The sequence below is a fragment of the Bemisia tabaci genome, chromosome 7 (assembly GCF_918797505.1).
Source record: "Bemisia tabaci chromosome 7, PGI_BMITA_v3".
Classification (NCBI taxonomy): Eukaryota; Metazoa; Arthropoda; class Insecta; order Hemiptera; family Aleyrodidae; genus Bemisia; species Bemisia tabaci.
Window position 1 is genome coordinate 23,930,118 of NC_092799.1, and position 23,687 is coordinate 23,953,804.

General features: G+C 44.0%; 1 protein-coding gene across 1 annotated transcript in view; it reads right to left on the minus strand.

Annotated features, from left to right (window-relative positions):
* The window catches only part of ds (dachsous cadherin-related 1), a 392,936-nt gene that overhangs the window by 63,340 nt on the left and 305,909 nt on the right, over positions 1 to 23,687 (minus strand). Inside the window, 1 exon segment of the mRNA XM_072302784.1 lies at positions 2,745 to 2,925. Within this exon segment, the coding sequence (XP_072158885.1) occupies positions 2,745 to 2,925 (181 nt within the window).

The following is a 23,687-nucleotide window of genomic DNA, read 5'->3' on the forward strand; positions in this document are numbered from 1 at the left end:
GTAAGTTTAAAAGTAAGGTTTGCAGAGTATGGACTTGAATCGATAGTAAACGTCTCTGAAGAATTAAAGGGAAAATATTTAAAAGTTCCTCGAAAAATTGTGCTCAATCTAAAGAATTTATGTCATGGAGATTTGAGGGCCCGAAAAGGCAGCCAACCTGAGAAATCAGATTTTCCAAAATGATTTATTATTGCACTAGCTAGGTGCGACCCGTTGTTTGTTGAGCACGCATTTGAATTAGCTTTTGCGAGAATTTACTCATTTTGCGGAAGGGCGCTTCTTTAGGTACACTCTTGGCCATCTTGCGGGCTGATTGTTGAAATTGATAGATATAGTGCTAGACAAAGAAGACTTAGGGAATATGGAGCGATCCTATTGGTTGAACTGGTAGGTTCCTATAGACAAAGAAAGAAAATGATGGAGTAACTATAGGGTCTCTCGCGGGTTGCCGTTAGTTGGTCTATTATCTACCTTCTTTGTCCATTGCAACCAACCGCTTCCACCAATAGGATCCCTCCAAATCCCTTTGGTCCTCTTTGTCTAGAGCTTCGTGTATCGATTTCAACAATCAGCCCGTTAGTTTGTCATTGGAATCTGAAGAATGGCAGCGGCATTTTGCTAGCATTTTTCGTAGTAGAAGATCGGTTGCCCAAATAGCTCCATCTTTCTATATGCCCATCCTCTCCCCATACAGGCATTCTACGTACGGCGTCCTTCCTTCGCACGGCGGGATGAAAAAATCTGGAAATCTTGCAACACTGTCCGGTGCGAACGGAAACCGGCGAGAAAAGCTCGACCGAAAGCGAAGCGGGTAGCAAAAGAGGATTTAGAGATTGCAGAGAAAGGGAGAGCAGAAGACAGAGACCTAGAACTGGACGAGAAAGGTAGGAGGAATTTGATTTTGGAGCAAGAGGATGAATCTGGACGTCCAGTCGTCCAGTCCGCGCGCCCCTCTCAAGTCGGGCGAGAATCCGGTCGGACGCGGAGGGAAATATACGAATTAATTGAGCGATCTGGCGGCCTTGGAGCGGCGGCTGTCGCAGAATGACGCGACTTTCCGCGGAGTGGGTGAGGGGGGAGGGGGATTCAGGATTCTGGCTCTGTCATACGGACTGATTTATGGACGGAAAACGGAGACATGCCCAGCGTTGCCGACCGAGCAAAACAAAAGGATTTTCCCTGGCGATCAGCAGGAATGTCGATGCTGATGGTTAAAATAATGCTAGTGATACCTGAATAGACTTGCGCTAGAGAAGGACCGATTCGAATCCGCTGATGTAACCGTATACCTTCCTGACTTTGGTACCACCGGAAAATATGGTTGAAAAAACCCGAGTTTTTTTGTGTGCATTTTGATTGGATCGAATTTCCCCGGAGGAAAATTGTTTGGTTTTGATTTTTACACACGTGGTCTCTTTGTTGAGGAATTTTTTTAAAATTTTTCACACGGAAAATTTTTCGTATCAGAATGGTAATTTCAATCAACTGTAGAAGGTTGCATACGCAGCCCCTGGAAAATCGTTGGAATCCCATGGAAAATTAAATTTCACTTTTCACTTCATGAAAATGATATTTTATTTTGCATCCCTGCAGGTATTGCACGCAGTTTGGACTATAGGAGGCCACCGCAGGCCGTAAACCGATTACGGGTTTCAGGAATTCACACGGCCCTTCTCAAAGCGCTGAAAAAAAAGTCTCTCGGATTCAGAGTCCAGACTGTTAAAAAATTGGCAAGAGAAAATATTCTTGATTCAATCGGACTTATGCTTGAATCAAAAGGAAACCTGCTTAAATTAAGAGGCTTGGCTCCCGATTCAAGCAAAAATCCGATTGAACGAAGAGAATTTCTTCTTGTCAAATTTTTCTAGAGTCTGGACTTTGGATCCATGAGACTTCTTGTTCCAGTGAGCGTCCGGATTTGCTGAAGAGCTTTCATTCGCAAGAACTGTTTCCCCCAAAACTTAGAATAAAAGGAGCACAAGGCGGTAAAATGGCAACACTGCTGGAAAGCCGCATCTAAAGCTTGGTGACAGGAGTCACTGTTAACCTCTCGTAGCTTCCCTTCGGCTCCCTTCGCGCCCCCTCCATTACCCTCGACCCGCGTGGTGTTTTTCGAAGTTCTTTTTAGCTGCTCCTTCGCAGCGTTAATTAAGCCCAAAGGATCCCTTGCGACTTACCCACACTTTTCCGCACCAGCCCCCCCCCCCCCCCCCCCCCACGCGCACACACACAAAAATCCTCCTTGTGCCAACTTGGTGCTCGTTAGTGCCTCATTTCGATTCGGTCAAGCGAAGATAACCGTCCATAGTGAGCATCCTGCGGAGCGATTGTTGAATCACCATCGAACGACCTTGATCGATAAATCCCTATCTTGGCAATTATAGTAATCGATACAACCACAACTATACATCGTATTCGATACGTCAAACATATGAGATTGTATCGATATCGATTGGTTCGAGATGTAAACATAGCCTCAAAAGGAAATTGACTAATCTGAGGGGACGCGTTTCTTGTGATAGATTTTTTATTTTTATGAGTATTAAAAATGGCGATGAAAATTGAAATTGTTAAAAGGTTTCTCTACTTTCATTTTTCCACGCATACATCCTAAAATTTTCGTTTGAGGTTATGTTAAATTGTTTTGAACCAAACGATACATCCAACCATTATCGAATACAATCTATATAGGCAATAATTGTCATCGACTGACTTTCAAGATCTGGATTTAGAATTGTGCTCACCTCTGTCGGTGGCGATGACAGGGAATTCGTAAGTGCTCCGCATTTCGTAATCCAGGGGCTTCGAGATGCATATCTCTCCGGTCATGGACTTCACTTCAAACTGATTCGTTTTTGAGGAGCCCTCGCCCAGGGTGTAATTGACCATCGAATTGATACCGCAGTCTGGGTCTGTTGCTGAAACCTGCAACACAAGAAAAAGGCAACAATTTAGTAAGGACAACTTGCTTACGACACTCTAAGTTCCTCGAAGATTGTGCTAAAAGTCAACAAAGTTTTAAATATAAACCTCCGCAGCACACAAGGACCCTCGGTGGCAGATAGATACACCGACATTTTCACGCAAAGTAGATTCATCGGGGAAGAAAGTTTTTTTTTTTTTTTTTTTTTTTTTTTTTCAAAAAAAAAATAATAATAATAATGAAAAAAGGAATTCAGAAAATTCCATGGGAATACATCTTGATTTTGAAAACTCTCTTTGAAGATAGATCGGTTTTGTGTATGATCCATCAGATACCTTCTTGCAGCCAAAATTTACCTGCTTACTTAATCATACCTGTCCCAGATGATCCTGGAAGGATATTTTACACTGCCGGGAGTCACAGAACCACTATAATTCTTTTTTATCAGTGCAGTTCAACAAGTTTATGCAAACTTTGAAAGTAAAAGTAACAGCCTCTGTCCGAGGGAAAAAAAATTACAAAAAAAATATCCAGCGTGACAAAAAATGACGCATATTTATTGTTTTAGTGATCGCTCGAATGATATTGTTCCGAAACACGTGCCGACAAGGCAAGGCGTTAGAGATGGTGGCGCCAGCGCTGACGGGCAAAAAATAAAATATTCAAATTCGAGTATCCCGAGGGGGATTCTCTGGCCCCGCAGATAAGATAAGACGGAGACGGGGGGGGGGGGGGGGGGGGGGGTAACGGGGCATAGAAGGTCGATGTCACGTCGGGCAAGTGATAAATGGAGAGACGTAATGCTCCTATGCTGCGTGCGAGTAATTAAGTTAAAACTGGATTTGCACGAACGACTCGCCAATGTCACCGCTCCGAAAAAAAGCATTATAAGAGCAAGAAAGTTCGAGAGGTGGATGCGTGCACGAAGAGAAATTCCTCTTCTCAGAGCTTCGTGAGTTTTGGCCCCCCGAAGTCTGCAACTTTCATTGCCGAAAAGTTCAGGTAAAGACGCTGAAGTTTAGGCGTAAACCTAGTTGGTACCCAGTAAGCATAGTTAGTAACATAATTTCCATATTTTGCTGTGAATGATGGTAAAACTACGAAATTTTTAGTGGAGCAAACGAATCCTCCGGTATAGAGTGCTGATATCTTAGAGAGGCCATACCTCACGAGGTTTAGCGTAGTTTGTTTCTGAAAATTCAAAACCTGCGCAGATTTTTGACAGAATCAATGCGACGTATCGCACGCCCGTTCGACCACGCCAGAAACCGTGATGAATCACAGCAGAATTGATTTCTGGCGTGGGCACAAAAATTCCCTTCAAAATATTAAGTATGTAACCCCACGACAGCCGAGTTCGAATAGTTATCGCTTAGTTAGCCCGCTTAAAGCTGGGGACGAGTTGAGTCATCCCGTCACATGTTTTAAGACGCACGTCAAGACGAGTTCGGTAATCAGTTCCTAAAAGAGGCATTCGAACATGTATAATTAATTTTTGCCGAATTAAAATCGAGGAACGGGATCATCTGTTTCCCTTTTGATCGATATCACGTGCGCATCGGTTTGAAATTGATTCCCGAACAGTTTGGTCTGTTGCGTGTGTGGTTAATGAGGTGAAACTTCGTCGTCCCCCGCCAAAGAAACGTAAGTACATTTCAATGTTGCCGAATTTTTCCTCGCATGTTGCAATTTTAACTCGGCAGTGACTTGGGTATTTTTAATTGAAAATTTCACTGATTTTTCTCATAATCTCATTATCGCAAGAACCAGACAAATTTCGGACAAAAGTTTCAAAGGTACACACTCGTAAAAAATTGAATTATTTGAGTCAATTTTGCAACCCTGGAATGGAGTTACGTTCCTTCGTGCGGGAAACGACGACTCGGTCAAATAATTTGTTAACGTTGGGCTTGAGCTCGTATCGTGAATAATCGAGTATCGATCCCCATTTGAAGTAACGTTAAATGATCGATTATTCAGGCGTTAGTTGCGAACACCCTGTTTATCGATCCTTATTCATGGGTTTAAACGGCAGATCAATCGATAAATCGCAAAGCACGCCACGCCACTGGTATGTCCGTCGGTCCATCACGATAGCATGCTTTACATAGCTTCATAACTGACACTTGCCCACTCTCGAAACGAGTGGTGTCTGCCACAGAGGAGATCTGCCGAAAAGTAAGCGGTGAAGAAATCGTTTCGGGACGTAGCGACTCAGCGGGGTGCGACTTTTTTGAAATGCCTGTCCACCGTCCGCGAGTCATGACCCTGATTCGCAATCGGACTCGGGAGTTCTGGACGCCGGGACGATGGCATTACGCAACGGAACGGAAGTCGTCCGACTTGTTTTAAATTGATGAGAGAGTTATGTTTTGATCGGAGGCACTATAAAATTGTATTCTCGAGTCACATGACACACGTTGATAAGTACAGGGTGTTCCTTGGCTCAACTTTGGCTCCCTTATAACTTCCTATCCAAATTATCGTGGTTTCCAGATAAATCGGGATGAATCGCAGTGCATCAGGACAAAACGTAACGGATCAGGATGAATGGTCTACGTAAAAATGTTGCGTATTTTTTGAGTTTCCGCTTCAAACTGCCACATATCTTTCTTCGGTAAGATTTCAATTAATTTAGAGAACCAACTATCTCTTCCTTTCCTTTTTCTGTGCATATACTCATTTTCTTTGTTGAATTCATCGGACGCGTGAGTACTGTGATGCAGCGACACTATCAGAGACAAGAGACCCTTCACTCGTTACTCGGCTATGGTGGAAGCTTTTACTTTCGGGACTTACCTACATGGTTGATATTCAACAACGAGTTGGCAGTTTCATTTTGCAAACAAGCCGAAAATGACCGAAGTTTGGAAAACTTATTTGGCTCATGACGTCACCCGAAGCACATCATCATGCACCACGTGGGTAGGTCAACAGCCGAAAAAAGAGCGATGACTGTTGTTCCCTTATAATTATGTCCATAAGGAAGTGTTGAATCCCGAAAAGTAGAAGCTTTCACCTGTCACCAAGAGGCCGGTGGAGGGTCTCCTGTCTCTGGACACTCTTCACTACAGAAGAGACTTAGCGGACACCCTGTACGAGACGAGCGCCCGCGGGGCCGATCTGTACGAATAAGCGCGTCCGAAAGTGAACTTTTACGAGTCGAAGACACCGCGCCGATTAATCGAGGCGCCGGACAAAAAGCGCTCGTTAGCGCACGCGCGATCCCGGCTTTTCGTGCAGCGTCGCGACGCCCGACGCAACGGCGAAAGCGGAATTGATTAACCGGCGCACAAACGACCCAACTTCGCCAGGGTCTTTAAAATCACCCGTCATTCATTTTCAGTCGAGTCCCTTTATACTGAGAGCAAAGACAATGCACATCCATCTCTGATTGGTTCCCGTATTTTATGCCTTCACAGTGTCACAAACGGGAATAAAGATTACATTTTTACCATCTGCACTGGAAAAAAAACACATTGGATCTTGAGTCCAGACTCTTGAAAACATTGACAAGAAAAAATACTCTTGATTCAATCGGATTTTTGCTTAAATTAAAACGAAATCCGCTTAAATTAAGAGACTTGGTTCTTGATTTAAGCTTAAATCAGATTGAATCATGAGTCCTTCTTCTTGTCGATGTTTTTAAGAGTCTGGACTTTAGATCCAATGTGTTTTTTTTTTCCAGTGTGCAAAGATTATAAACTGGAATGGACCGGAAAATAGGGGGTACGGCAAGGAATAAATGGAATAAGAGAGGGAACTGAAAAAGGAATTCGAGAATGTTGATCTAATATTTACAAAAAACGTCCGATTTGTGTGATCTTAATTCTCGTTTGTGACATCCATAAGCCGCGTTGTCTCAACTCTTTCTATAATGGGACTCAGGACGCGACCAGTTCCGTGGCAAAAACTGAATCCGAGCTCACTGTGCGGCGGGCTGAATCAACATGCCCTTGCCTTGTGATCTTTGCGGGGTTTTGGTGTAATTTATGGGTGCACCGGTAGCAAACTAGCGACTCGAAAAACAAACGAAGATGATGAGGAGCGTGCGGTACCGCGGGGGCAACAAATCATCGTTGCGCAACGCCTAGAAACTTTGTAGTTTTGAAACGAAACAATGAACCTAGGTCAAATGATTGGACTTTTCGGGTGCGTCGCCTTGCGTTTTTTGGCCGCTTTTGACGACAGCTCGTGTGGCGGTGTACATGATTTATCGGATCTTCGGCCGATGAAGGTCCTACAAGGAAAGGGCGTGCTTGCAACTGTGCATTCCAAACCGGCTCGGATTGGGTCAAATCATTCTTAAAATGAGATGCTGATATATCCGGCGAGTACTGCACCGTTTCGAAATCGATGAGACTGCAGCCGTCCTTACGCCATCAAATAACAATGAATAAACAAACTGTGACGAAGTTACACTACATACACTCGAAAAAAGAACATATTGGATCTGGAGTCCAGACTCTTGAAAACATTGACAAGAAAAAGGGCTCTTGTTTCAATCAGATTTAAGCTTCAATCAAGAACCAAGCCTCTTAATTTGAGCGGATTTCCTTTTGATTTAAGCTTAAATCTGATTGAATCAAGAGTCCTTTTTCTTGTCAATGTTTTCAAGAGTCTGGACTCTAGATCCAATGTGTTTTTTTTCCAGTGCTTATTTCAAAAATAACTATTTCCTGAGAGGTAATTTGGCAACACTCGAATGTTCATACGGCGTTTTTCCTCAGCACTGCAGAGCTCCCTCTCGCGTGCCACGACGCGCTCATTCTGGTCGAAATCCAGTGGCGGGGCGTAAATAATCGATTATCTATATTTCCCCAATTTGAAACCATAGTGAAGAATCGATTATTGAGGTGTTCGTTGCGAACACCCTGTTTATCGACACTTTTCCATAGGTTCAAATGGCAGATCAATCGATACATCGCATAGCACGCCACACCACTGTCGAAATCCACCATCCACCCAGGACCGGCATCCTAATCGACACTGGGCAGAGGGCAGACATGACACGAAGCGGCTACCGACCGACATCCAAGCCCCCCCCTCCCCCTCCCCCCCGGGCCACCGCCCAACATGCTCTGACCCATTACCCAACTCGGGACCGCGTGTACACCGAGTTTCGTAAGCTCTGATCCGATTCCACGCCCATCCTCATCGGCTAATTCGTCGTCCCTCTGACGTACGGGCGAACCTTAATTTCTACGTGAGCCCTGGAGAGCATAGAGTTATATACGGAACAGGGCTCACATGGAAATGAGATACGCCCTTTCGCAGGGGAGCGACGGATTGTTCGGTGGGAGGCGAGCATCGATCGCCGATCATCGACCTTCGGACAGGGGCGATTTTGCACGTTGGCAACACTGTCTTTCCCGCATTCAAATCCATTAGAAAGGACCACTAGACAAGGGACGAATTTAAACAATCTGATACATGTTCCTTAACAAGAATTTCACGATTTGCGCAACGAAAATTACTGAAACCGACTCCTAACGAAGATATTAACGTATTTATTTCACATTGGTAACGAGGAATTTGAACTGCCCGCTCACAAGAAACTCAAAACTCTACGTGAGTCAAATCGCCCACTACAACGGTTTCAGTAAGACTCTCAATCGAGCAATATACATTTCCCACGATGTGTTGTTCAAACTATAAGCAATTTGCTATAGCTGATCCAAAGTGTCAAGATTGAGGTTGCCAGATGTTTATACCGCAGAGACTGTCATGATAGCGTTTAGCGCTCGATGTGAATCACGTCGGTCATTGAGTTTTCATGAGCGGTCGCTTTGAATTCACACATCAAGAATCATTAGATAGTTTCGTAAGGCGTTGATTTTTCTAATTTTCGTTCTTCACATATCTAATCTGCGATCTCCTTTGCTTGAGACTCCGACACAACTCTTGTGAATGTTTTACCCGGTCCCCATCGAAGCGAACTTGCAAAATATTTTTTATCGCGAGTTATCAACGGCGAAATCTATCACCTCGATCCGACGATTCCAGGACCTAATTTCAAAAGGCTCGCAAAGGTCAACATCACTGGCGCCTCCGATTGCGTAACCTGGGAGTCCTCCTAATGATCCCCTTCGAAATAAATAATGAAGAGAGAGAAAAAACGGGTAAAAAGAGTTTAATGCATATTTAATTGCACAACGCTCATTCCGGAATTCGTACTCTCCACTGGATTCGTACACAACTCAGCTGTAGCCTGTCGCTTCGGGCCCATATTTACACACGGATAATTAATTGTTCTCAGCGCCCGTCACAATACGCAGACTGAGTTGTTTTGTTTTTTATTATTATTTTTTTTTTTTCGTGAGGAATATAAGTCGTAAAAGTTAATCCATATTTTTTGACTCCTAATCGCGCGCAGTCATGTGTCCGTTCGAGGAACCTCAGCTCCAGTGGTTTAACCGGTACCCGAAAATATGGACCCGACTCGGCTCGTAAAAGATTGACGCGTCATATCGGACGATGGTTTAAAGGACACCATAAAGACATAAATTCTTTTATATTTTATTCCATTCGAAGAGAGTATCTTCCTGTGAAATATCGAAAAATCGAAGTATTGGAGAATTTGCACGCAAAAATTGTATCACTTCATCTGAGAGTATTTAATGAGCTGAGACAGCAGTATTTTTTTAAATTGTTTTCTTAAATGGGAAATTGGAGAAAAGTGGATTTAAAAGTGAGGAAATGTGCCGCCTTGTGACGTCATCTGGCGGTATTTTTCATTTAAACACATGCTTTTTGGTAGAGTAGATTATTTTGTCATATTTCATCCAAAAATTGCTCAATTCAGAAACCAAGGATATCCTCGTGTTCAGTTTCCCCAGCGATTTCATTTTAATTATGAAATTTACAAAATTTCAGATACCTAAAAATTCTTCATTGGAGCGCTGGGCACAGAAAGGGAGTTTCTCTACATTTCAACCGAGAAACTCCAAAAAATCAGCACTTTTCAATGGTAAAAATCGTAAGCTTTGAGACTCGATATTGCCAAAACGGAAAACAGGGCTCTCGTGAAAATCTAGATACATCCTCACGTCAGAGGAGCAACCAGTAAGCTTCGTCGGGCACCTAGGCCAGGGCCGGATTTACCAATAGGCTACATAGGCCATAGCCTAGGGCGCAGCATTCTGAGGGGCGCAACATTTTTGAGAATTTATTATTCAAAAACGTGACTTATTAAAAAATGTCATTTGTGTTGTCATCAAAGGTCAACATTTTCCTGACACCTATAACATCCTCCCTCTGATCTGGAGGGGAGGGGCATCTGCCCCCCCTCCCCACAAGAGCGCTTACTTTTAGGGGCACCACCCTAAGTTTAGCCTAGGGCGCAAAAAATGTAAATCCGGCTCTGACCTAGGCAACGCAGCTTACTGGGCAGGTATCTCGACGACATACCGGGAGCCGGGCCCAGGGGACGAGCAGAACATTGGGGCTCATTAGCGGAGGGAGTCCCAGCTAGGCAAAGTTCCGGAGCCGGACGAAGAAGCTACCGGTTGAATCGTTGTCGAACGGTCTTAATCGATACATCCCTACCTTAGCAATGCTTTCTATCGATCAAGGTCACTCGATATCGATCCATCGATCGACCCGCAGGCTACCACCAGGGTGGGCAGTCGAAGAGAACAGCGCGCCATCAATTAAAACGCTCATCCGTATGCACTTGGAGGTGTTGGTCGCTCCGGCAAAATTCGATCCCGTTCGCGTGATAAACGAGCCCTATTCAAATCCGAATCCGTAGAGCACCTTCGCACTAGACACTAGTACTGAGGAAAAACACCGTATCACCTTTCAGACGTTGCCATATTTCATCAATTAAAAACGAAAATTCGTCGCTTCCCGCACGTAGAGTCCCTTTATACTGAGAGTCAAGGCAACACCCCCTCATGGAATCACAAACGGGAATAAAGATTACACAAATTGAAAGTTTTTCGTAATCTTTGATCGACCCATTCTCAAATTCCTTTCTCCGTCCTTTCTCTCATTCCGTTTGTTCCTTGCCGAACCCGTAACTCCCTGGTCCATTCCAGATTATAATCTTCGCAATCGGTGAAAATGTAATCTTTATACCCGTTTGTGACACTGTGAAAGCCTAAAATACGGGAACCAATCAGAAATGGATTCACATTGTCTTGACTCTCAGTATGAAGGGACTCTACCCGCACGAAGAAACGTAACTATATTTCACGGTTGCGAGATTGGATCGAACAAGTCAATTTTTGACAAAAACGTCCCTAAGCAATTTTCTCTAGAATTTGTTCTGATTGTTGCACGAGATCAGAGGAAAAATCAGGGAAATTTTCAGTTACAAATGCCCAGATTCTTCCAAACATGTAATTTACGAAGGGAAAGGCAACACTGGGCAATATTGTTTTATTGTGAGGGCCTCCCTGATGATGCGAATGTTATTTTAACGTTTCTACTGCCCTTGACTAAAATGACGGATGGAGCTGAGACCGGGAGGGGTGGGGGAGAGGTGTTGTTTTAATGGGAAACGAGAACAACTTTCAATTTCAAGAGTATATGCAAACCAGAAAAATCTACGGCAAAGATTCAGTTTTGCTGCCAACAGACTATTTTCCAGATACCGACACCAGCAAATATTTTTATCCGAAAATTTTCTCCAACTAATCTTCAGATGATCCAGGGAGCGACTACATCATAATTTAGCTCGCCGATTTCAATGAGAGGAAACAAGCACTCGAAAGAAATTCTGGAATGAAGGCTTGAGAGCAAAGGCATCAGTTTATTCATTTCGGGGGCATCCGACGAAATCCGTTTACGATGAAGGTCAACGAGTGTGGCAACAAACGTCGCCCCCTTGACGTACCTCGATTTCAACGTGAGCCCTGCTTTACATATAAATCCATGCCTTTTGCGGCTCATGCGTGACTCAAGGTACGCCCATACGTCAGAGGAGCGACGTAAAGCGACGTAAAAGAAACATTTTTAGCATTTGGAGAATCTTCAGGATTATTCGCAAGCATGTCGGCGTTTAAAATACCTCTGAATAATGCACCGACCGGGGCGAGAGCGGCATTCGGCCAAAACGAGCGAAACCAGGTTCGCTTCCGAGTGGGCCGCTGCCGCTGGTGTAAAGAGCCTCGTGATATCGACTAATTAAAAAATAAAAGGTATCTTCGATGCGGTTGAAGGTCGAAAGAACGACCGCAGCTGAACTGAAACTGAAAGCGTTTGAATAGTTTCAATGGGCGTCTGGGATTCAAGCTCCAAAGCAACACTTGCCCCTGATGATCGACTTTGAGCCGAATTTTTCCGATCACTCCTGCTATAGCAATTAAAATTAAGTTGTAAAAATTTAATGAGTTGAAAAGCTCCAATTTTTTATCAGATTTGGGCAAGAATTCAATAGAAAGGAATCAATCTAAATTCTTGAAAATTTGATATCTTGAATCATTCACTCAGTACAATTGGAATACACTGGAAGAGAGAGGGCAATATTTCTGGTTAACTTTAAAAACAACATATGCGTCATTAGTATTCTGATGCAGGTAGGTGTTCTTTATGGATGGATAAAGGCTCCTTATTGCAAAATGTAGTCTCATTGTTAAGCTCAAGTGTCGACTCTTAAGAATAGGTTGGACTACATTTTGCAATAAAGAACAACAAAGAAATTTTCCTTCTTTTTCTTAGACGATTTTTTTTTTATAAAATTATTGCTCAAAACTTTGAGAAGTGAGGCAAATCGTACACTCTGCTGCGAGATAGAGCATTTTGGCCCGAAAGTCAAACTTTTGGCCGTGGAAGGCAAAAGCGCCGAATCGAGGGTAGCGGACGGAATTTTGGACCTTTTGCCATCCTACTAACTGCGGGCCGATTGTTGAAATTGAGAGACAAAGTCATAGACAAAGAAGAAATAGAGAGTATGGAACGATCAAATTGGTTGAAATGGTTGGTTCCTTTGGACTAAGGGAGAAAATGATGGATTAACAATAGGGGCTCACGTGGGTTGTCGTTAGTTAGTCTATAATCTACTTCCTCTCTACATTGCAACCACCCACTTCCATCAATAGGATCCCTCCATATCCTTTTTGTCTCTTTTGTCTATAGCTTTGTCTATAATCAGCCCGCTGCCTTGTTACATGTTCTAGCGATGATGATCCAAGACGCTCAACGGATGTTATGACTGGTTGCAGAAGTCATCAGCGGGCCCGAATATTGGCAGCAGTGCATAGTACTCATTAACCCCACTCAAACACAGCCACACGTAGAGTGCTGTACTTGAGCGAGCGCAATGCCAAATCGCCACAACAAACGATTCAGTGTCGTTACGAAAATAAGAGATTTCCTGACGATATGGCAACGGCGGCGGGCGAGGATGTCCGCCCATACGAGCGCATGCACCGACACTGTTGGCCGGAGCCGAAGCTCGGCTGGAAAGTTGATTGAGAAATCGGCGAACACTTCCGAGCGGATTGAGAAAGTTCAATGGGTTTCATAATTTTATGGATATTGATTGATGGTGTTTGCTCGGGGGTTTTGCATCTGCGCGGGTCGCGTGTCGGCCGGGGGTCACTGGGCGGAGCGCATGCGCAGTGCGATCGCTCACCCGGTCCCATTGAGCCCGCGCCTGCGCCTCCGCCCGGCCCGGATCGACAACCTTCCGGCCCGCTCTCATTGGCTCCCAGCTCGTAGGCTCCGAGTGGCGCGCTCTACCGGAGTAGCTTCGTTAGTAAATAAAGTATAACAATCTAAAAACTATAGATAGATGATTTGTGAATATCGTAACACACTAGGAGCAACAATTGGGTTAGGACGAGGATAGTCGGTTTTTATGGCTTCTTATGGGACTGTTGCTAAACAATGACTTCCGTCAAATTCGCAACCAAACGTTTGAAAATCTGTATCCAAGTATGAAACCTAGCTATTCTTCCAGTGAGTTTACGATTGAAATTTCAACGCTAAATTATTTGTTGTAAGAAATCCCCTACGATCCCATGTATTTGAGGTTATGACGAAGATAGCAATTGGCCATTTCCGCTCCCCGCCCGCCTATCCAACGACCGCTCCATGTGTGTTCCGTTTTTTCGTAGGCCATCACCAATCTACAGTTTCTGGATCATTGAAACATTGACTTGCGCTCCGTTGCAAGAGAAACAACCAAGAGTTACCTAAATTCTGCCATGTTTGAACATTTGAACATCCGCCTGCAAACAAGCAATCGTCCTGGTCAATTTCAACATCATTGACTTGGAGACTTCAACGCATGGTTAAGAAGAACAACGGCGCGAAAGGAATATGAACGAATTTATTTTCATTGGTAACATTGAGGGGGGGTTAAGCCGTTGTTGTTGTTTGGATCTTACTCAATATAACGAAGAACCCCAATCAGAGACCCTCATCTTATTTGAAGGTTATAAATACGCAGAAAAGGATGTCATTTTACTCGAGCCAGCAGTAAGTACAGACATTTTGCCGAATAATTTGCACTCACTGCCATTTTATTAAAATTGCGTCAATTTTCGCGCACCACTTTCTTTTACATAGCCCTTGCTCCTCACAAATCAGACGCATTGTTCCACATCCGCTGAGTCAGTCAGTTCAGAATCAGTTGAGTTAGATCCGTCAAATTTTGATAGAATCTTTATTTCGAAACTTTGGGCGGTACTGTCCTCCTCGGTTAGACGCCAGAATATCCCGGTCAGTGCGAATCCAATTGGACGTAGTTCTACCAAAGAGACCTATGTGCAAGTGAGAAATATGGGGTGTGCTCGTTAGTTCTCTTTGCGTAAGAGTGAATGAGAATAATTGTGCGCCGGTGACGTCAGCGGCAACGACACCGGTCTCCGCGGTCGCCGCCGTCCGCCGGCCTCCGCATAAACTCATGAGCCCTGTCCACAAGGCTCTCTTGCCATGCCCGCGGCTCATGAGTTCCGCACTCAGTTGCACATAGGTCTCTTTGATAGAATGCAATATCCCGCTTTTCCAATTCTTCAAAAGGAACCACGCCCACTGACCACATTGCTTCTTATGCAGATTTCTAGAGCACACCCCACATTTCTCATCGCCACATAGGTCTCTTTGGTAGAAATACGTCCAATTGAGGCTAAAGCCGTTAGGAGTTAATGAAGGAGCATCCCTATATTACGCAAGCGGGACGTGGACGTTAAGTTACGAGGAGGTAAAGGTGAGCTGGGTCCAGATCTTGATGGCTGGAGACGACCGGAGTCAGGTCAACATAACTTCCAAACTTAATGAAAGAGTATGATTACACTTTGAGCTCACTCGGATTGCAAATTATGATGAACCTGGGGCTAGTGAATCTGCCTCGTAAGGATACTCCAAAAATAACTCCCGATAAACGAAAGTTCTCGATCGCAGAGTTAGGGACTTGAGCCTTGCCCGGAGAGAAACATACTTAGGCAATACACATTGTGTCAAAATATGTGCGAAATGGAGAATTTGCGGGTGTCAGAAATTCTGTGGATTTCGTTTTTAAGAAAAAACTACTGAGCGAACTGAGCGAACTGAGCATATCCTCGGTTTCAGAATTGAACAATCATTGGAAAAGGTATAATAAAATAACTTTATCTGCTGAAATACATGAGTTTTCATGAGAAAGCCGCCAGATGACGTCACGAATTTTCTCACTTTTAAATCTGTTTTTCTACAATATCCCACGTCAGAAAGAAGTGCAAACTTAGCTCTTTGAGCACTCTCAGATGAAACAATATGATTTGGTTGTGCGAATTCTCCATTAGGTACCAGCGCCTTGGGATAAACATATTTAGGCAACGCACATTGTGTCAAAATCAGTGCGAAATTCTTAAATTTATTGCCTTTGCATCTTTATCCCTTCGAGCCAAGGCTGTCGTTTCAAGGGAGAGATGAACATTCAGATGTCAAAATTTTCCAGATAACTCATTTATTTTCAAGCGACGGAGAGAAGAGAGATGCCCGACTTGATTGTGGGGGTCCCGACTGAGAGCAGAGCTCCCGGTGCAAGCATCATCGACACTCGAGCCGCGATCGTGAGAATTCGGGTGCAAACAAACTCATCAGCGCGAATAAAAAGAGGAGTAACGATAATTTAAGAGGCAATTCAAACTCCTCCGGGAGCCGACAGCGACACCATTAGCGGCTCAGCCACCGTGCAGAGAGACATCCCCCCACCCCTCCCTCCTCCCCCTCCCCCGTCTCTCATCCCATTCCGGGGGGGGGGGGGGGGTCGTCAAAATCGAAGCGAGCACTAATAACGCACTCGAAACCGGCGCAACATTTAAATTAAATTAGCTTGATCTTTCCTCCGAGGAAAATCCGATTTCCCCACCCTCGAATTTCGAAACCTAAGCCGGAGGTGGGGGGGGAGGGGTTCCCAGCTCCGACACGAAGCGAGAATGGACTCGGGTTGACGGTCGATAGGTTTTCATTAAAATAATATATATATGTATATATAGGGATGCGTATAAAAAAAGTACATATAGCTATGCAAATAGCGTCGAAAATAGCCTAATTATAATTGAAAAATTAAAGGTGCGAAGAGGAAAAGCGACCGGGTGCGGGGACCGGTGTCGGAGCGTGTGTGCGAGGCGCGGCTCGGTGTGAGTGCGAGCCGTCCATTTATATTCAAAACACTTTGGTTCGCACTAAAAAACATTGTTTATATGAGACGCTGATCCATAAACTGCACCAGGCGTGTCTTTCATATAAATGACACTTATTAGATGCTTCGACATATTTTGCTCAACTTTAATTCTATATCTTACTAGTTATTCTTGTGTCTTGTCCTCAACTCCGGTTCCTGTTGCCAGACTAGAGCTACGCCTGCGGGTCGATTCTTGAATCGCTATCGAATGATCCTGATCGACAGATCCCTATCTCAGAGATGCCTTTTATCGATCAAGGTCATTCGATATCGATTCAGCAATCGAGCAGCTGCGGGTCGATCGTTGAATCACTATCGAATGATCCTGATCGATAGATCCCCATCTTAGCGATGCTTTTAATCGATCAAGGTCATTCGATATCGATTCAACAATCTAGCCGCTGTGGGTCGATCGTTGAGTCACTATCGAATGGTCCTGATCGATAGATCCCTATCTAAGTAATGATTTTTATCGATCAAGGTCGTTCGATATCGATTCAACAATCGAGCCGCTGGATTGCTGAGCCGTTGCCCAATGACCGTCATCGAAAATTGGTCTTTCTAGGATACACATGGATACCTTAGTTCAACATTGCTCTTAAGGGATCAACATCTGGGACTAACACACCAGGTATACATAAATGAAAGCGAATTTTGGTTAAAAATAGGTTCAATTGCCTATTTTTAGGTAAGGTTGCGGGAAAAGTTCGTACCTGAGATCGATATGTTATTACTAATCAAAATTCCGGGTATAATTACAAGTTGAGATGCTAAGATGTATGCATTTAATACATAAGATGATCTTCTTTTTTGAAATGCAGAGAATAATCGACGTACAGTGTGTCTACTAAAATTTCATTTTGAATTTTCCTGATATTGAATTTGAAATACCCTGACTTTTTATAGGAATAAATTGGCATTCATACGATTCGACAAACGGAAATATTCGGGGAATTGACTCAAATGTTTGAAAAATGATTGAAGCACTCAGGATTTCCTGATCCGTGACCAGTTTTCCTGATGACATCGAATTCCCTGATTTTTTCCAGAGGTTTACCAGATTTTCACTGACGTAAAGTTCAGGGTAGACACCCTCGTCAACAGCTATCAGTAGTTCAGTGCATTACATAATCACTGAGCCATTTATAACGAGTCTCCTCATACGAAAAAATGCGAGCGTATTAAAGGTTTATTACCAATGCCGATCGCTGCAGTCTCGACTCGATTAACGAACTAGATTCAAAACTAGGGCGGGTAATTCTTGAAATTCTGGCCGCGGCCGGAGGCGCGCCTGCACTCGGAAAGATGTAAAGTCGGGACTTTATGATTGAGATCTTCATTTGGGACGGGATCACCGAGTCAATGGACACTTTGAGGCCAGTTGGCACACGACCGGGGATCCATCTCATTGGGCGGAAACACCGCAAGGTCATGGGAAAAAACACCCGGGCACCGCTTTCGTCAGGGATCACCTTCACTGGCCCGCTGACACGGCTTCCATTACTGCCAGGCTAAGGAAAAACGCCGTAAGAACATTCGAGAGTTGCCACATTTCCTACGACTTATTTCTTATTTTGAGGAGGGTTACGAAAGTTTTCAGGGTTGCCGCAGGATTTGGAAAATTAAATCCCCTGACATTTCTCTGATTTCCCTGACACTTCTCTGATTTCCCTGACACATTTTGGGGAAATTCCCTGACAAATGAACAAATGCCGGATTGTTAAAAATATATACTTAGAAATAGTTTCCGGGCAAAAGTTGATCGAAACGTCAAACCCACTCAAGAAAGCAAATGAAGGTGATGTTACGATTTTCCCCTGACATTTTCGTCAATTTTCCTGACGTTTCTAGGTATTTTCCTGACTTTAAAATTACCTGACATTCAGTGGCGTGGCGTGAATTGCTATGTATCGGCTGTTCTGCCATTTAAATTAATGGTAAAGAATCGATAACGAAGGTGTTCGCTGCGATCACCCTGTTTACCGATCCTTTTTCCATAGGTTTAAATGGCATAACAATCGATATATCGCAAAGCACGCCACGCCACTGCTGACATGTCTCGATATTCCCTGACTGTGGGAATAGTTTCCAGGCAAAATTTGTTGTTCGAAACGTCAAACCCACTCGAGAAAGCAAATGAAGGTGATGTGACGATTTTCTCCTGACATTTTCGTTATTTTTCCTGACGTTTCCAGGTATTTCCCTGACGTTTTAAAATTCCCTGACATTTCCCGATATTCCCTGACTGTGGCAACCCCAAGTTTTCTATCGACATTACATCTGATCTCTAATACGATTCTCTGAAAATTTCGAGGAAAATTATTCCCGAATTTCCTTGAAAATCAATATTTTACGTAAGGGAATTTGGCAACGCCTAAAGGCTCATACGACGTTCTTCTTCAGCACGGCCGATCGCTCCGCGAAACATATTTCGCTCCGAGTCGGAGTCGGAGCTGGGGACATTCGCGTTGAAAAATAGGTCAGCGCAAGAGTTGAGGTGATTTCATGCAAATTAGAATAAATCACGAGGTTGGTTACTCTCGGAAAGTCCGTTCTTCGGATTCCTCGTCGAAAGCTCCGTTCTACTCGTGAGCGAGGACTTGGCAAGATTTTGATGTCGTTGGGTCTGGGACGTGCACGCACTCGACGCACAACGCGATTGACACAACGACGTAACGACACTCTGTGATGAGCCCTGTCCTCCGTACAATTGAATGCTTTCCCGGGTTCATCTGAAGGCGTGGGTGCGCTCTTTTGTCAGCCGGGCGACGCACAATCCCTCTCCCCTGCCCGAAGCCAAGCGCCGATCACCTAGAAGGCCGTTCTCAGAAAAATACCCGTCATTGCGTCACGATGCACGGTGAGAGAATAGAAGAACACAGGAGTTCGGTTGATTATGCGGGGGAAAAATTTGTGAGACTCCCCCATATTGTTGGATGATATGGGTATTCTAATTAATTGTGGTAGCGCCAAAACTCAAGTTGGAAGTGGTACCGCAGTTGTTGGGTTGGTAACCTAATTTACTTGGGTGCTGCCACAAATTTAGGCTCCCTAATCGAATTGGACCTCAACTCCTGCCTTTTTTCCAATGTAGAAAATTTTTAAACTTTTGGTTCAGGTGTAGTGAATTTGAAAAAAAGGGGGGCCCATTCTGTGCCTGAATGCCAGGCTGGGTTTCTTTCTGTTTAGCCCCGTCAAATTAGAAGGAAACGTTACGAAATTTGATGAAAGTTTGAAGGAGATCAATCTCGAAGTTGGATTGTGGAAGAAAATTGACGTTTTTCGACCAAATTTTCGGGGGCTAGCTTCTTCTTTTATATATTTCAAGTATCTACCCCTTAGCTCCTTTTAATAAATGAAAAATGAGCGGATATTCGCGACATTCCAATCGAAGGAGCATTTTCCGACTCCGGCACTCGACATCCTGAAAAAGACACGTTTTAGTTTTCTCCATCCTTTTCCCTCTATCCTCCTTTTTTCTCTGGAAAGATTCCACGATCGAACCGATATCGGACCGGCCAACAGCGAGGGCTTGCGGAGCTCTTTGGAACGGCGGAAAAAAATCCCCTCCGAATTAACATGAAACGCTCTCGAGGAGAGAAAAATAACATTAAGATCCACTTAAGCCGCGCTGCCCAGCGCCTGGATCGTTGAATCGCTATCGAACAACCTCGATCGATAAATTCCTATCTTAGCGATGCAATATATCGATTCAGGTCATTCGATAACCATTCAACAATCGATGAATTCCTATCTTCGTAATGGATTAAAGTTAGGCATTCGACAATCGATAGATTGCTATGTTAGCCGTGCAATTTATCGAATCAGGTTATTCGATAGTATTTCCAGAATCGACCCGGAGGTGGACGAGGACGACGGCGAAGCTGGTGATGGACGTCTAAAAGCTCCGCGAAATATCCTACAGTTGTCGCGGGGACCGGGAGATAAGTATAAATCAGATTATCGGAAATACACCGCTCGATTCGATTTGGGCCTGCGGGCGGGGGCGGGGGGTGGGGGGCTATTTGGCACTGACGGATATGACGGTCCGGTCGGGTCCCTCGCCTGCGAATTGAGGCACTTAGAGCGGCGGGAAAAGAATTACCCGGACTAATGCCGCTTTTTAAGTGAATCCGTCCCTTCCATGGGAATCCTGCCCCCGAATGCCCGATTCAAAGCGTTTTAAATAACTTTCGGATCGAGCCGAGAGAGGGAATTCAATTTGATCCGCCCGATACGGACTCGGATATTCTGCGCCACTTTAGGTTCAATCGAGTTTCCCGCAAGGTCAAACGCGGACACTCATTTATCTCTTCATTATAGGCAGTTGGAAGAAAGAACTCTGATGTCCCACAGTAGACCGAACTAGAAGAAGAGGTCTGTCGGACAAGACATTTTAGGCTAAAATTTCAAATTTTGATGTTTATTCCGTCACAAATTCAATATAAAGGGGTGTTTCTGAAAGGAAATTTCACGTTAAAACCAATGGAACCACCCTTAAATATTTTTGTTTTACATTTTCGAAAATAGAAGCTTTCAAAGTTTCCAAATTTTGTTCGACTTCACCTATTGACTCGGTCCAGTGTGTGATAGTGAATACGGAAAAAGATTTTAGACGCCACGTTGGAAAGCTTTAGTTGGTGCAACTAGGAGTTGATGGTTTCTAACAGCTTTTGAGAAAAATTTGTTGTGTGTGGAGCGTGGAGTTGTTAACGCCTTTGTTGAGGTCCCCGCGATTACAACACCTTGATGAATCGAGAAACACGCAGGAAAGCTTGGAGACATAAACGCAAAGGTAGAAAAGTAAACCATTTCATGACGGGACGTACAAGTCAACATACCTGAATGATTCGTCAATGACAAAACTTTTTCCGAGAGAGCTGCGTTGTATTTGGTTTTTTCTCGGGTGGAGAGTTTGAATTTCCTGATTCTGTTGGAAAAAAGGAACGCTAATTTTAGGGGGGGGGGGGGGGACACTTCTTGGATCCGGAGTCCACACTCGTAAAAAAATTTAACAAAAAAAAAAAAAAAAAAAAAAAAAACTCTTAATTCAATTGGATTTTTGCTTGAATCGAGCACCACCGTCTTACTTTAAGCCAATTTCCTTTTGATTCAAGCAGAGATCCGTTTGAGTCATGAGTATTTTTTCTAGTTAACTTTTTTAAGAGTCTATAGACTCTGGATCCGAGAGACATTTTTTTGAAGTATTCTCACTCATCAGCTGATTCTGAAAAAAGTATCCAGCGTGAATACTGAAGAGAAAACACAATTTGAAGTACTTTAAGTTTTATCCCGTCTAAAGTTCCATTCGGGGTTGAAATTCTGAAAAAAATATTTCTGAACACGCATTGAATGTCAAATAGCTGCGTTGCCACAGAGAGCGAATTTTCCGGATTTAACACTGACAGATAGCGGCTGCGACGGTGATTCGGCAAGTGCGCTAATGTAAGACAGCTCGAAAAAGCAGCGTCTCATCCCCGGCATCATTAGAGCCCGGGCAGGCGTGGAAAAGATGACAGGTGCGAAGTGACGGACCCGCGATAACATCGGGCAGGAGGAGGCGTCGAAAACCAAGGATCCGAACCGATGGTTCCGGCATCGGCCCAGAGATAGCGCAGTCGCTCACTCCAGGAAGGAGATCCCGAGCTTCGAACGACGAAATTCGAAAAATTTCAAAAATTTGAACTTCTCGCTCAAATTTCGACAACAATGACGAAAAAATTTTAAAAAATTTCCGCACCCTTCCAGTACTTCCGGACCGCATTGAAAAAATCAGTACTATTTCCGGAAATTCCGGACTTGCAGACACCCCGGCTCAGCATCTTACACGCTGTGTTTTCAAGAACGAACGATATTTCGCCTCATAAGTGGAGAAAATCCGCTTTCTAAGTCTCCTCATCCTCTCGATGACTCATGATATGCAGGCCTCTGTGGGTCCGAACGCCAGACACACAGATCATACATAAAATGCCGATGGGGGCACGACCCCTCCCACCAGAACCATTCTTCGAGCACCATCCTAGTCCGGGGGGTCTTAGGGGGTTGTCCGGTCCTCTCTCCGATGCCGATTTCCTCGCCGCTCATCTTCAATCGCGCCTTCTACCCATTGTTATCGTCCCACATTTATTCCATCATAAATGCTCTGTTTTCCTCCTTGAGATTCTAATGACGAGCAGTGGCGTGGCGTGCTTTGCGATATATCGATTGATCTGCCATTCGAACCTATGGAAAAGGATCGATAGACAGGGTGTTCGCAACGAACACCTTATTAATCGATTCTTTACCATAGCTCCCAATGGTGAAGTATCGATTATCGATCATTCACGCCTCACCACTGATGACGAGGCACTACTCAAAGCGCTGCGACATCACAGCGACCAGACAGCAGGATGCACAAATACCAACTTATTCAAATGGATCTATTTGAGCCCGTCGACGGAGACATGCATGCAGGGACATCTTACTTTGAAGTATACGTGTTTTCCGCGTAATTTTGTACCGCATCTCCGCAGGAAAGTGTTTCTTTCGTACCATATCTGTTCAGAAAAGTGAGGTGTTAATTAGCGTATTTATATATTTCATCAATGTGGCATAGTCCATTGATTTACTTCGCATATCTTAGTTTTAGCGCCTGTTCAGGACACAATCCAATGAAGTAATCGCCAGCCAATCAGCTATATCAATCAATTAATATAGACAATATTGTAGTGTGCATCATAATCTTAGATCATATTCGAGATTCGTTTTTCCCTTTAAAAAAATATTGTTTTAAGATGTAATGACTCACCTCGTCATTACCAGAGGTTAGAACGTCTTCTCTTCCTGTCCCAAAATACTAGGCCAGCTCAGAGAAATATTTTAGTTAGGGTCAATATATGGATAAATCACTTTGGTGCGCGTGTCAGTCTGTTAATTTAGATTAGGGCATCTCGAACAGTTCTACCAGCTGGTAAGATCCAAAAAGGAACTAGGCAAACGGTATGGAATTTCAGAAGCAACTATATTAACTCTCCGGAGCGCAAATTGCATAGCTAGCGAAATTGAAGGCGCCTTGCGGCACTCACATTTTTCAAGAGTCTTAGAGGTCGCGTTTTGAGCATGCAAGTAAGCTCCAAACTTATTATATTTTACCTAACCTGAAAGGTA